The sequence below is a fragment of the Anomaloglossus baeobatrachus genome, chromosome 1 (genome assembly GCF_048569485.1).
Source record: "Anomaloglossus baeobatrachus isolate aAnoBae1 chromosome 1, aAnoBae1.hap1, whole genome shotgun sequence".
Lineage (NCBI taxonomy): Eukaryota > Metazoa > Chordata > Amphibia > Anura > Aromobatidae > Anomaloglossus > Anomaloglossus baeobatrachus.
In genome coordinates, this window is record NC_134353.1 from 811,477,466 (window position 1) to 811,489,750 (window position 12,285).

General features: G+C 48.0%; 1 protein-coding gene across 19 annotated transcripts in view; it reads right to left on the minus strand.

Annotated features, from left to right (window-relative positions):
- Positions 1–6,595: 6,595 nt before the first annotated feature.
- The window catches only part of PPIP5K2 (diphosphoinositol pentakisphosphate kinase 2), a 215,561-nt gene continuing 209,871 nt past the window's right edge, over positions 6,596–12,285 (minus strand). For all 19 annotated transcript variants that reach the window (XM_075325050.1, XM_075325053.1, XM_075325052.1 and 16 more), the window contains 2 exons: positions 11,610–11,738; positions 6,596–10,583 (listed from right to left, as the gene is read on the minus strand). In XM_075325050.1, the coding sequence (XP_075181165.1) occupies positions 10,453–10,583; positions 11,610–11,738 (260 nt within the window). In that variant the 3' untranslated portion in view covers positions 6,596–10,452. The remainder of the gene's footprint in view (positions 10,584–11,609; positions 11,739–12,285) is intronic.

The window sequence follows — 12,285 nt, forward strand, 5'->3', positions numbered from 1 at the left end:
ATCTGCCGAAGCGTAGGTATGCACTTGATAGTGTTTGGTAAACGTGTGCAGACTCGACCAGGTAGCCGCCTGGCACACTTGCTGAGCCGTAGCCTGATGCCGCAATGCCCAGGACGCACCCACGGCTCTGGTAGAATGGGCCTTCAGTCCAGATGGAATCGGAAGCCCAGCAGAACGGTATGTGTGAAGAATTGGTTCCTTGATCCACCGCGCCAGGGTGGATTTGGAAGCTTGCGATCCCTTATGCTGACCAGCGACTAGGACAAAGAGCGCATCAGAACGGCGTAGAGCCGCCGTGCGAGAAATGTAAATCCTGAGTGCTCTCACCAGGTCCAACAGATGTAAACCCTTTTCAAATTGGTGAACTGGATGCGGACACAAAGATGGTAAAGTGATATCCTGATTGAGATGAAAGGAAGAAACCACCTTGGGAGAAAACTCTGGAATTGGACGCAGTACTACCTTGTCTTGGTGAAACACCAGGAAGGGAGATTTGCAAGATAACGCCGCTAGCTCGGACACTCTTCGAAGAGACGTGACCGCCACAAGAAAAACTACCTTTTGTGAAAGCCGAGAAAGGGGAACCTCTTTCAAAGGCTCGAAAGGCGGCTTCTGGAGAGCAATGAGAACCTTGTTCAGATCCCAGGGTTCCAATGGCCGTCTGTAAGGAGGAACGATATGACAAACTCCTTGGAGAAAAGTGCGTACTTTAGAAAGCTGTGCCAAGCGCTTCTGAAAGAATACGGATAGCGCGGAGACTTGACCCTTAAGAGAGCTAAGCGACAAGCCTTTTTCCAACCCAGACTGCAGGAAGGAAAGAAAAGTTGGCAATGCAAATGGCCAGGGAGAAAACCCTTGAGCCACGCACCACGCTAAGAATATCTTCCACGTTCTGTGATAGATCTTAGCTGAGGATGGTTTTCTAGCCTGTCTCATTGTGGCAACAACTTCATGAGATAAACCTGAGGCCGCTAGGATCCAGGACTCAATGGCCACACAGTCAGGTTCAGGGCCGCAGAATTCAGATGGAAAAACGGCCCTTGAGACAGCAAATCTGGACGGTCTGGTAGTGTCCACGGTTGGCCTACCGTGAGATGCCACAGATCCGGGTACCACGACCTTCTTGGCCAATCTGGAGCGACGAGTATGGCTCGATGGCAGTCGGACCTGATTTTCCGGAGAACTCTGGGTAACAATGCTAGAGGTGGGAACACATAGGGGAGTCGGAATTGCGACCAATCCTGAACCAAGGCGTCTGCCGCCAGTGCTCGGTGATCGTGAGACCGTGCCATGAAAACTGGGACTTTGTTGTTGTGTCGTGACGCCATCAGATCGACGTCCGGCGTCCCCCAGCGGCAACAGATCTGCTGAAACACGTCCGGGTGAAGGGACCATTCTCCTGCGTCCATGCCCTGGCGACTGAGAAAGTCTGCTTCCCAGTTTTCCACGCCTGGGATGTGAACTGCGGATATGGTGGACGCTCTGCTTTCCACCCACGTCAAAATCCGTTGGACTTCTTGAAAGGCTTGGCGACTGCGTGTTCCCCCTTGGTGGTTGATGTACGCCACCGCCGTGGAATTGTCCGACTGAATCCGAATCTGTTTGCCTTCCAGCCATTGTTGGAAGGCTCGCAGGGCAAGATAGATTGCCCTGATTTCCAGAACATTGATCTGCAGGGTGGACTCTTCCAGAGTCCACATCCCCTGAGCCCTGTGGTGGAGATACACCGCTCCCCACCCTGATAGGCTCGCATCCGTCGTGACCACTGCCCAGGACGGGGGAAGGAACGACTTTCCCTGTGACAATGAGGTGGGGAGAAGCCACCAACGCAGAGAGTCCTTGGCAGTCTGAGAGAGGGAGACAGTCCTGTCGAGGGACGTCGATTTCCCGTCCCATTGGCGTAGAATGTCCCATTGTAGAGGGCGCAGATGAAACTGCGCGAACGGGACTGCCTCCATTGCTGCTACCATCTTTCCTAGGAAATGCATGAGGCGCCTCAGTGAGTGCGACTGGCTCTGAAGGAGAGATTGCACTCCAGTCCGCAGCGAGCACTGCTTGTCCAGTGGAAGCTTCACTATCGCTGAGAGAGTATGAAACTCCATGCCAAGATAAGTCAGAGATTGGGTCGGGGTTAGATGAGACTTTGGAAAGTTGATAATCCACCCGAAACTCTGGAGAGTGTCTAGTGCCACTTTCAGACTGTGTTGGCATGCCTCTTGAGAGGGTGCCTTTATAAGCAGGTCGTCTAGATACGGGATGACCGAGTGACCCTGCGAGTGCAGTACAGCTACTACTGCTGCCATGACCTTGGTGAAGACCCGGGGGGCTGTTGCCAGACCGAAAGGTAACGCTACGAACTGCAGGTGTTCGTTGTGTATGACGAAGCGTAGGAAACGCTGATGCTCTGGTGCGATCGGCACGTGGAGATACGCATCTTTGATATCTATTGATGCTAGAAAATCTCCTTGAGACATTGAGGCTATGACGGAGCGTAGGGATTCCATCCGGAACCTCCTGACTTTTACGTGTCTGTTGAGCAACTTTAGATCCAGGACGGGCCGATACGATCCGTCCTTTTTTGGGACCACAAACAGATTGGAGTAAAAACCGTGACCTTGTTCCTGAAGAGGGACGGAGGTCACCACTCCTTCCGCTTTTAGAGCGGCCACCGCCTGCAACAGAGCATCGGCTCGGTCTGGTGGGGGAGAAGTTCTGAAGAAACGAGTTGGCGGACGAGAACTGAACTCTATCCTGTACCCGTGAGACAGAATATCCCTCACCCAACGGTCTTTGACGTGTGACAGCCAGATGTCGCCAAAGTGGGAAAGCCTCCCACCGACCGCGGGTGTGGGAATCGGAGACCTCAAGTCAGGAGGACGCCGTTTTGGCAACGGTTCCTCCGGCTGCCCTTTTTGGGCGTGACCGAGACCTCCAAGAATCTGAGCGTCTCTGGTCTTTTTGAGTCTTTTTTGACGATGCGAATTGGGACCTGCCCGGTCCTCGAAAGGACCGATAACCAGACTGACCCTTCCTCTGTTGGGGTCTGTTTTGTCTGTGTTGCGGTAAGGATGAGTCCTTACCCTTGGAGTGTTTGATGATTTCATCCAAACGCTCTCCAAACAATCGGTCACGAGAAAAAGGCAAATTGGTTAAGCACTTCTTGGAATGAGAATCTGCTTTCCAATGTCTCAACCACAGGGCCCTACGCAAAACAACGGAGTTGGCTGACGCCACTGCCGTGCGGCTTGTAGCGTCAAGAACAGCATTAATCGCGTACGACGCGAATGCCGCCATTTGCGAGGTCAATGGTGCTACCTGCGGGGCAAATGCACGTGTGACGGAGTCAACTCGCGCAAGCCCGGCTGAGATAGCTTGGAGTGCCCATACGGCTGCAAAAGAAGGCGCTAATGACGCTCCAATCGCTTCATAGATGGATTTCAGCCAGAGCTCCATCTGCCTGTCAGTGGCATCTTTAAGTGCCGCTCCATCTTCAACTGCAACCAAGGATCTAGCTGCAAGCCTGGAAATTGGAGGATCCACTTTTGGACACTGGGTCCAACCCTTGACCACCTCAGGGGGAAAAGGATAGCGTGTATCTTTAAGCCGTTTAGGAAAACGCCTTTCAGGATAAGCGTGGGGTTTCTGGATTGCGTCTCTAAAGTCAGCGTGGTCCAGAAAAGTGCTTAAAGTACGCTTAGGGTATCTGAAATGGATTCTCTCGTGCTGCGAAGCTGACTCCTCCACAAGAGGAGCTGGTGGGGAAATATTTAACATCTTATTGATGTTAAATATAAGATCATTAACTATGGCGTCACCATCTGGTGTATCTAGATTGAGAGCGGTTCCAGGATCAGAATCCTGATCAGTTACGTCCGCCTCATCACCCATAGATTCATCTCGCTGGGATCCTGACCATTGAGATGAATGTGAAGGCCCGTCATAGCGAGCCCGCTTAGGCTGCCCGGGGCCATCGTCCGAGTCAGAGTCTTCACCCTGAGGTGTATATGCCCGTCCCGGAGCTTGGAGCTGAGGGGGACCAGGGGGCAATGATTGCACAGTGTCCGTGGCCTGAAGTACAGGCCTAGCTCGCAATGTGTCAAGAATTTGTGACATAGTGAGAGACATTCTGTCAGCAAAAGCTGCAAACTCAGTGCCTGTCACCTGGACAGCATTCACAGGTGGTACACCCTGGGTCACGTCCAGCAGAGGCCCCGGCTGTGCAAGCGCCGCAGGGGCCGAGCACTGCACACAATGGGGGTCCGTGGAGCCTGCCGGTAGAAAAGTCCCACATGCGGTGCAGGAAGCATATAATGTCTGTGCTTTGGCACCCTTGCGTTTTGCGGACGACATGCTGCTGGCTCTCTGAATGTGAGAGAGTCTATAGCCAAAGGGCGACCAGCGCTATGTAATACCAAGTATTTGTAGCAACAAAATACTAAGAATACTACTGGCACAAGAGGGGGTGAGCCCTGGGGGCTGCTTACCGCCCGCTGAATAGCGGGTAAGAGGCGAAGAATTTCTTGTCTGGGTCTCCCCGGCTCCCCTCTGCAGCTCAGCGTGTCAGCAGGAATGGCTGCCGGCGTCTGTGGAGAGGGGCGGTCCGTGGGAGTTCCCAAACAAAAGTGCGGGAAACAGTGTCCCCTCTGTGCCGATTGTGAGGGCTGGAGTATGTAAAAACGACTCCAGCCCTCAGCGCTGATGCACTGGCCAGCGTCCCGCCCCTCTCCTGACTGGCAGGTCTGGGGGCGGGAACGAACGGGAGCAGGCCGCAAAAGCCGGGGACTCGAGTTATCAGCGCGGCCGCCGTAAAAGCGCGGGCCGCGCTGAAGTCCCCGGCGCACCACAAGTGCCAGCCGCGCCGCAGTCCCAGCGGCCGGCATGACCGATTTCTAGATGTGGCCAGCGTCCCGCCCCTCTCCTGACTGGCAGGTCCGGGGGCGGGAACGAACGGAAGCAGGCCGCAAAAGCCGGGGACTCGAGTTATCAGCGCGGCCGCCGTAAAAGCGCGGGCCGCGCTGAAGTCCCCGGCGCACCACAAGTGCCAGCCGCGCCGCAGTCCCAGCGGCCGGCGCGACCGATTCCTGGAAGTGTGCCTGCTTCAGCTAAGCTGAATGAGGCCATGGCACAAGCGCCGTAGCGCTGATGTCCCCCGGCGCACTACAACACCCAGCATGCTGCGGTGTGAGCGCCGGCACGGGGACACAGAGTACCTTGAGGATGCAGGGCCATGTCCCTGATGTACTCCGCTCCATCCAGCATCTTGTCCAGGGGCTGTAGATGGAGCCCGGTCTCAGTGCCTGGAGACCAGTAAATCCCACTTCACCCAGGGCCCTGTAAAAAGGGATGGGGAAGGAATCAGCATGTGGGCTCCTGCCGCCGTACCCGCAATGGGTACCTCAACCTTACAAACACCTCCGACATACAGTGGGGTGAGAAGGGAGCATGCTGGGAGCCCTGTTTATGGGCCCTCTTTTCTTCCATCCGACATAGTCAGCAGCTGCTGCTGACTAAAAACAATGGAGCTATGCGTGCGTGTCTGACCTCCTTGCGCACAAAGCTAAAACTGAGGAATCTGTACTCCTACGGGAGGGTGTATAGCCAGAAGGGGAGGGGCCTTACACTTTTAAGTGTAGTTCTTTGTGCGGCCTCCAGAGGGCAGTAGCTATACACCCACTGTCTGGGTCTCCCAATTAGGAGCGAAAAAGAAAAACACTTTATAATACTTACCTAAACTGTCGGTGCGGAGCAGATGGGTCAGATGGGTTTCTCTGTTCTTCGGGTGTGGCGCCTCCTCTTTCGGCCATCTTTGTCCTCCCTTCTGAAGCCAGTGTGGATGACGCGTCTGACGTTATCCACAATAGCCGGCATTGAGGTTCTGCGCATGCACATTACAATACTTTGATCTGCCGTGCTCAAAGCAGATCAAAGTGCACCTGCGCAGGACCCCAGTGTCGGCTTGTGTGGATGACAGGATGCGTCATCCACACTAGTAGCTTCAGAAGATGCAGGAAAAAGATGGCCGAAGGCGGAGGCGCCAGTACCGGAGAATGGAGATACCTAAACGGTCGGTGCGGAGTGGATGGGCAAGTATCAAAGTGTTTTTTTTACGTTCTACACAGCGGCCAGGGCTCTTATATACAGCATGTTAGAATGGTGTATATAAGAGCCCACTGGTGGTGGCCGCAGCTTATAGTCACCAAATCTGGTGACAGGTTCCCTTTAATAAGATATATCCTTACCTATGACATTATCCACCAATTCACACAGAGGAGGATCCCACTCTGGTATCCAGCCAGAAATTGAATTGACATGTATGTGCACATCAGGGACTGTCTGAATTAACGTCTATTGGAGTCCTAAAAACAACAAAGCATGCATCCTGTTTCCGTAACTCCCGTAGCTCACATCCATGGCAGTCTCTCCTTTATTCTCTCCATGAAGAGGACGGTCGCCTCACCAAGTTGGTCCCAAATTCTGGAGGTAGATCCAGGTCTTATACTAAATACCATGTCCGGCTGAATTGTGCAGGGTCTGGGTGCTGCCGCCATAATATGGACTACTTTCTAAAAAATTCAAGACAAAACTCAGACTATGGATAACAAAATAATTTATATTTTGAATGTTACAAGTAGAAGAAAATAAAGAATGTAACATAAGCTAAAAATGAAAATCCACGTCCACGTATTTACATAGTGTATACTAATAAAATGGTGTCGAGCCTGCAGAACATAAATACATCTGCACAATGTCCTCAAACATTTGTAAAAGACATAAAAAGCATTGAAAGCTGAACAGAAAGACACTACAAGCAACTGAAGTATTTGGCTTTGAAAAACGAAAGATGAGAAAAATGAAAGATGGAAGAACACAAAAAGTAGAAGTAACAGTAGAGTGATTGCCCTTTAAATGAGATGTTTTTTAATAAACAAATAATTAGTCAAGGCAAATGTATAACAGTCGATATGTGAGAAAAAACAAACATTTTGCTGTACTTTTGTAAATAAAGTGATTACGCTGTTTCGGGAAACAGCATAACTGCAGTTGGCCAGACAAGATATAGCACCCCAACTGCAGATGTTCAAGGAAAGATCAGACAAGTAGGACATTAGTATACAGTAACGGTCTTCCCTCGGGAAGCTAAATGTGTCCAGCAGTGATCTAAGCTGCAGTACCCACTATGTATTGACTAGTTTCGCATCTGACGGAAGCCGGGAAAGTCGATATTCAGCACATGACCGCAACTATGCAAATCGAATACGTGCGGTCATGTGAAACTGCTCAAACTGACCAAAGACAGAATTCGGCAATCTACAGGTCACACAGAATGACTGCAGATATTTATATGGCCCTGGAAATCCCATTTAATGACCAATTGCAGTGTACAACCCCTTTTGATTCCAAATTTACCCCAGGTAAACTAATAAAGCCTATACTCACCTTCCGTACCGGTGCAATTCCAGTGGTGTCCAGGGCTTACATTCCCAGGACTCACGTGGGGTTGTGACGTCACATGAGCCCCACGTCTTATCAGCGCTGGCTTCGGTCTCCCAGCCTTCAGACTAAACGAGTTAATCAACCTGAAATGTGCGCTGTGGCACCATAAAAGGATGCTGGTACGGAAGGTGGGCATAGGCTTTATTATTTTCCCTGGGGGAAACATGTAGAATCAGAAGGTATTGTCCTAGCAGTGGACCCTTGGACAATTGTTATGTAAATTTAGCCATTAGTGATGAGCGAGCACTACCATGCTCAGTACTCTTAATGAGTAGCGATGTGCGAGCCAAAACAAGCAGTTGGACGCTCAGATGGGCACAACTCGAGTACCTAAGTATAATGGAAGTCAATGGGGAACTTGAACATTTTTCCAGGAAATCTCCTGGAAAAATTATCACCCCCCCCCTTTGAAATCAACTACAGTCGGGTCCTTGAGTCACGCCCGTACGAGTGTCCAGCTGCTTGTTACGAGTACAAAGCATGGTCGTGCTTGCTCATCACTAATCGTTACGAGTACCGAGCACCCGAGCATGGTAGCGCTCGCTCATCACTACTATATATCTTTCATTGCTCTAACAGAGATGGTAAATCTAAATGTTAGGGCAGATTTATCAAGACTGGTTTTTTGTTAAAACATTAAAGGCTTTGTGCGCACTAGAAATGTGAAGTTTCTCAAGAAAATTTCTTGAGAAACTTCTGGGAGTAGAAGATTTCCGGACCTCCGGAAAAAATCCGCACCAAATCCGGTAAATCCGCATGCGGATTTGCCACGAATTTGCCGCAGGTTGTTCCCTGCGGATTTTGCAGGCTATACTGCAGAAATCCGCAGGTACCTGCGGAAAAGAATTGACATGCTCATTTTCTCAAGAAAATCTTCTCAAGGAAATTTCTTGAGAAAAATCCGCAGCGTGCGCACAGCTATTTTTTTTCTCATAGGATTTGCAGGGAAATGTCTGCACAAAGATTGCAGACATTTCTCAAGGAATTTCCGCAGCTAATCCGTGGGTAAATCCGCGGGTAAAACGGCCTAGTGCGCACAGAGCCTAAAAGTAATTATTGAAAACATATGTTGCTTATTAAATCTGAACACTTTCAGGCTTGCCTAGAGTGAGAAAATGAGATCACACTTTCCTTGTTGCCCACGTCTTTTGCTGGTACACCACAGGCATCTTTTCATCTCATGGCAAGTGAGATGTAGAAATCTGAAGCTTTTTGGGGCTCATGTTATGCCAAAACTATAGGTAAATTGCTTAATAAATGTGAGCCATTGGCTTTAAAGTGGTTGTATGGAGAGAAAATGTTTTATACAAAATGTTCAGATTGGTTTGAAAAAATATAATAAAATGAGCAATACTCAACTCTATGACCCCCCAGCACTTCCGTTCTAATGCTGCTTCCTATTGCCGCCATTGCTTCTTTTGACAGGGACATAAAACCACTATAATCAATTAGTGGCTGTGGTGGAACATCGCTGTGATCAATCAGTGGCTGTGGTAGAATACCGCTGTGATCAATCAGCGGCTGTGGTGGAATACCGCTGTGATCAATCAGTGGCTGTGGTGGAATACCGCTGTGATCAATCAGTGGCTGTGGTGGAATACTGCTGTTATCAATCAGTGGCTGTGGTGGAATACCGCTGTGATCAATCAGTGGCTGTGGTGGAATGCCGCTGTGGGCAGTAATTGGATGAGGTGGTCACATGTCCCAGGGAAGAAACATCATGAATGCTGCAAGAAGTAGTAACCGTTTGAAGATATGTCAGAGCCCGAACTGAAGTGCCATGGATCAGATTGGCTGTGGCCAAAATAGAGAAGAGATACCGTGGGGCAGATTTACTGAGCTGAATATGGCAGAATTATGGCTTAATTTGCGCAAATAGACAAAAAAAAATGATTTATGGCTTGAACCAGATTATGCTTTTGAGACAATTGCACATTGCTAGACATGGCTTCACAGAAAGGGGAGGGGGCTAAGATGCACAAAAATTTAGGCATTGTGGTCTACGGTATTAATCTGCCCCGGTGTGTTAATAATGAATGTGAAATCTGCAGTTAATATTTCGGTAAATGACACTATGTCCTGGCTTGGTCCAAACAAATCAAGCGTTTGTCGTCACATTTTCCTGCAGCAGATGGGGATTTTCCTACGCACCCTGCAGCATTGCTAGCGGGAGACCACCAGCTCGGTTAGTGATCCCGCAGTAAAGCATTTCTTGGTGCATTGTTATATATAAAGGACCTTTGCACTGTAAACCTTGCAGAAGTTTTTGTTCCAGTTGTCTAGTAATTATTTTCTCTACTAATATAGGAGATTTTTTATAACTTTATAAATGACATTATCATAGCAACAAATACTGCACTGGAGACAGTCATAACAACCAGGATAAAGAAGTCCATGGTTTACGCTGCTTGCTGCAGCCAAGGACGTGTAACCGGCTCCACAGAGAGGTGGTTTATATCACAGAGTTCAATGCTATGGAAAGGGGAAAAAAAAATAATAAATTAAACAGAAGTGCTTAAAAACTGACAACCAGCAGGATTACCCATACCGAGTATATTATAGGTGGTATAGTATATATGTGGTAAAGCTCAGAAAATCTGGTTCTATGGATTGCCAACATTAGATTTGCTCTATTCTTTACACACAGGCCAGTATTTCAGGCCACGTCCACACACTGATTATATTGCCGATTTCCGTGGATGGGCCTTTTTTTGGTATTCATGTTTTTTTTTTTTTTTGCTCGCAGCCCAAAAGTTGAAGCGATGCGGTCCATCATTCCGCCCTATGGTGGATGTGCAGCCTGATTGTTACATACAATGTAAACACGTAGCAATTAATGTACATTTCATGTGTGCTGTCAATATATACAAATTAATATAAAGTAAAAAAATATTTAAATATTTCATATATATAGATACAACGTCCTCCTCGGTCCTAATGCTGCATTACTATCACTATTCAGGAATGTAGCTTTGGTTTCTCTTCTGCGCAGACATTCTGCTGTGGATGAGTCTTCTCTGCCTGCCGTCTGCCGCCTTGTGATGGTGGGTCACAAGCTGTAGGGATGGTGCTTGATGGTCCAGTGCCACCTGTAAGACAAAATATAGAGAGGGGAAAAAGAAAAAGTATAAAAACCATATAAACGGCTGCTACGTCATTGCAAGGTTACCTCATATTCCGCTGCCACCATACAAATGAGTAAAAGGTTTAGGCTATGTGCACACTAGGCATTTTTCGGGTGCGTTTTTGGGCTCCAAACTGCATGACTTTGCTTTCCCAGCAAAGTCTATAATTTTTTATTTTTGCTGTCAGCACACAACTTTTTTTTTTTAGCTGCAATTTTGAGCTAAAAAAAAAAACCAAAAAAAAAACCGGACATGTCCATTCTTTCCTGTGTTTTTCACTCATGCAATGCGGTGGATAAACGCAGCAAAACACGGTGATCAAAAACGCAGCCAAAAACGCACCGAAACGCGGTAAAAACGAATGTGTTTTTTCCGGTACGTTTTTGACACAGGTGCGTTTTTTGTGGCCAAAAACGCACATAAATGCAATGTAAAAAAAAACGCTGTGTGCACACATAGCCTTAATAGCACATAGCCTGTCACTAGGTAAAATGTAAACAGTTTTTGCTTCTAATTTATTCCCATTGGTCCCCTAAGGATTTTGTGTTTTGTTTTCTTAAAATCCACCGTAAGATTGAAATTTTTATTCAGTGGCAATTTTTATAATATTTTCTAAGGGCGCGGTGCTCAGTAACAATACAACCTAAAGACACATCCGCAGAGAATCCTGTGAGCACCGCCCCTTGAAAAACACCATAAAAATAGCACTAAATATAAAAAGCCCCATATCTATTGCAGATCGGCAGATAAAAAAACAAAACAAAACAAAACAATTCTCAGGGAGCAGCGGGAATAAAATAAAAGCAAAACCTGTTCACTTCACCTGGCGATAGGTCCTCTTTAAGCTTTACCAATAGACAATACTGGCAGATATCACCTGATCTAAGTTTCAGCCCAGCTGTAATGATGTTGTCCTAAAACCCAAATTTTTAGTTACAAAATATCTTCATTTCTTCTAATTTGCAGGTGGCCTTCTATCATTCTACTCACGTGTGGTAGCAGGGTCCGATATGGCACCATCAATACCGAGCAGCAATGGCGTTGGAAGTATTTTAGTAGGAGTATATGTATTCAAAGAGGTTTTCCTGCTACCAGAATGACTGTGAAATCCTGGAGTACCTATGTATGAGAAGAAGAACCTCAACATGTAGGAAATAATCTTTTAAAGTGTTATTGAAGAAATGTAAGTTAGTACCAACTAAAATCTACGATGAAATTAATGAGGTTGTCCCCTACTTTTACATTGATGGCCTATCCTTAGGATAGGTCATTAATGACAGATTGGCTGAGCTCCGACACTCCCACAGATCAGCTGATTTAGGTGGCTGCGGCAGCAGGCAACCAGAAATGCTCAGTTGCACAGCTGCTCCGTCTTCAGATAATGGCTGCTGCTGGGTACTGCACGTCCGCCTCCTATACAAATCACTAGGAGGCAGATGTGCAGTATCCAGCCATGGCCATCATCAGAAGACGGAGCAGTTCTGGAACTGAGCATTTCTGGCTACCTGCTGCCGCCGACACTGAGAACAGCTGATCGGTGGGAGTGCCGGGTGTCGGATCCTGGCAAAACTGACATTGCTGACCTATCCTAAGGATACGCCATCAATGTAAACTTAGCGGACAACTCCTTTAATACATGTTGTGTAATTGTTTTGTCTAATTTAAA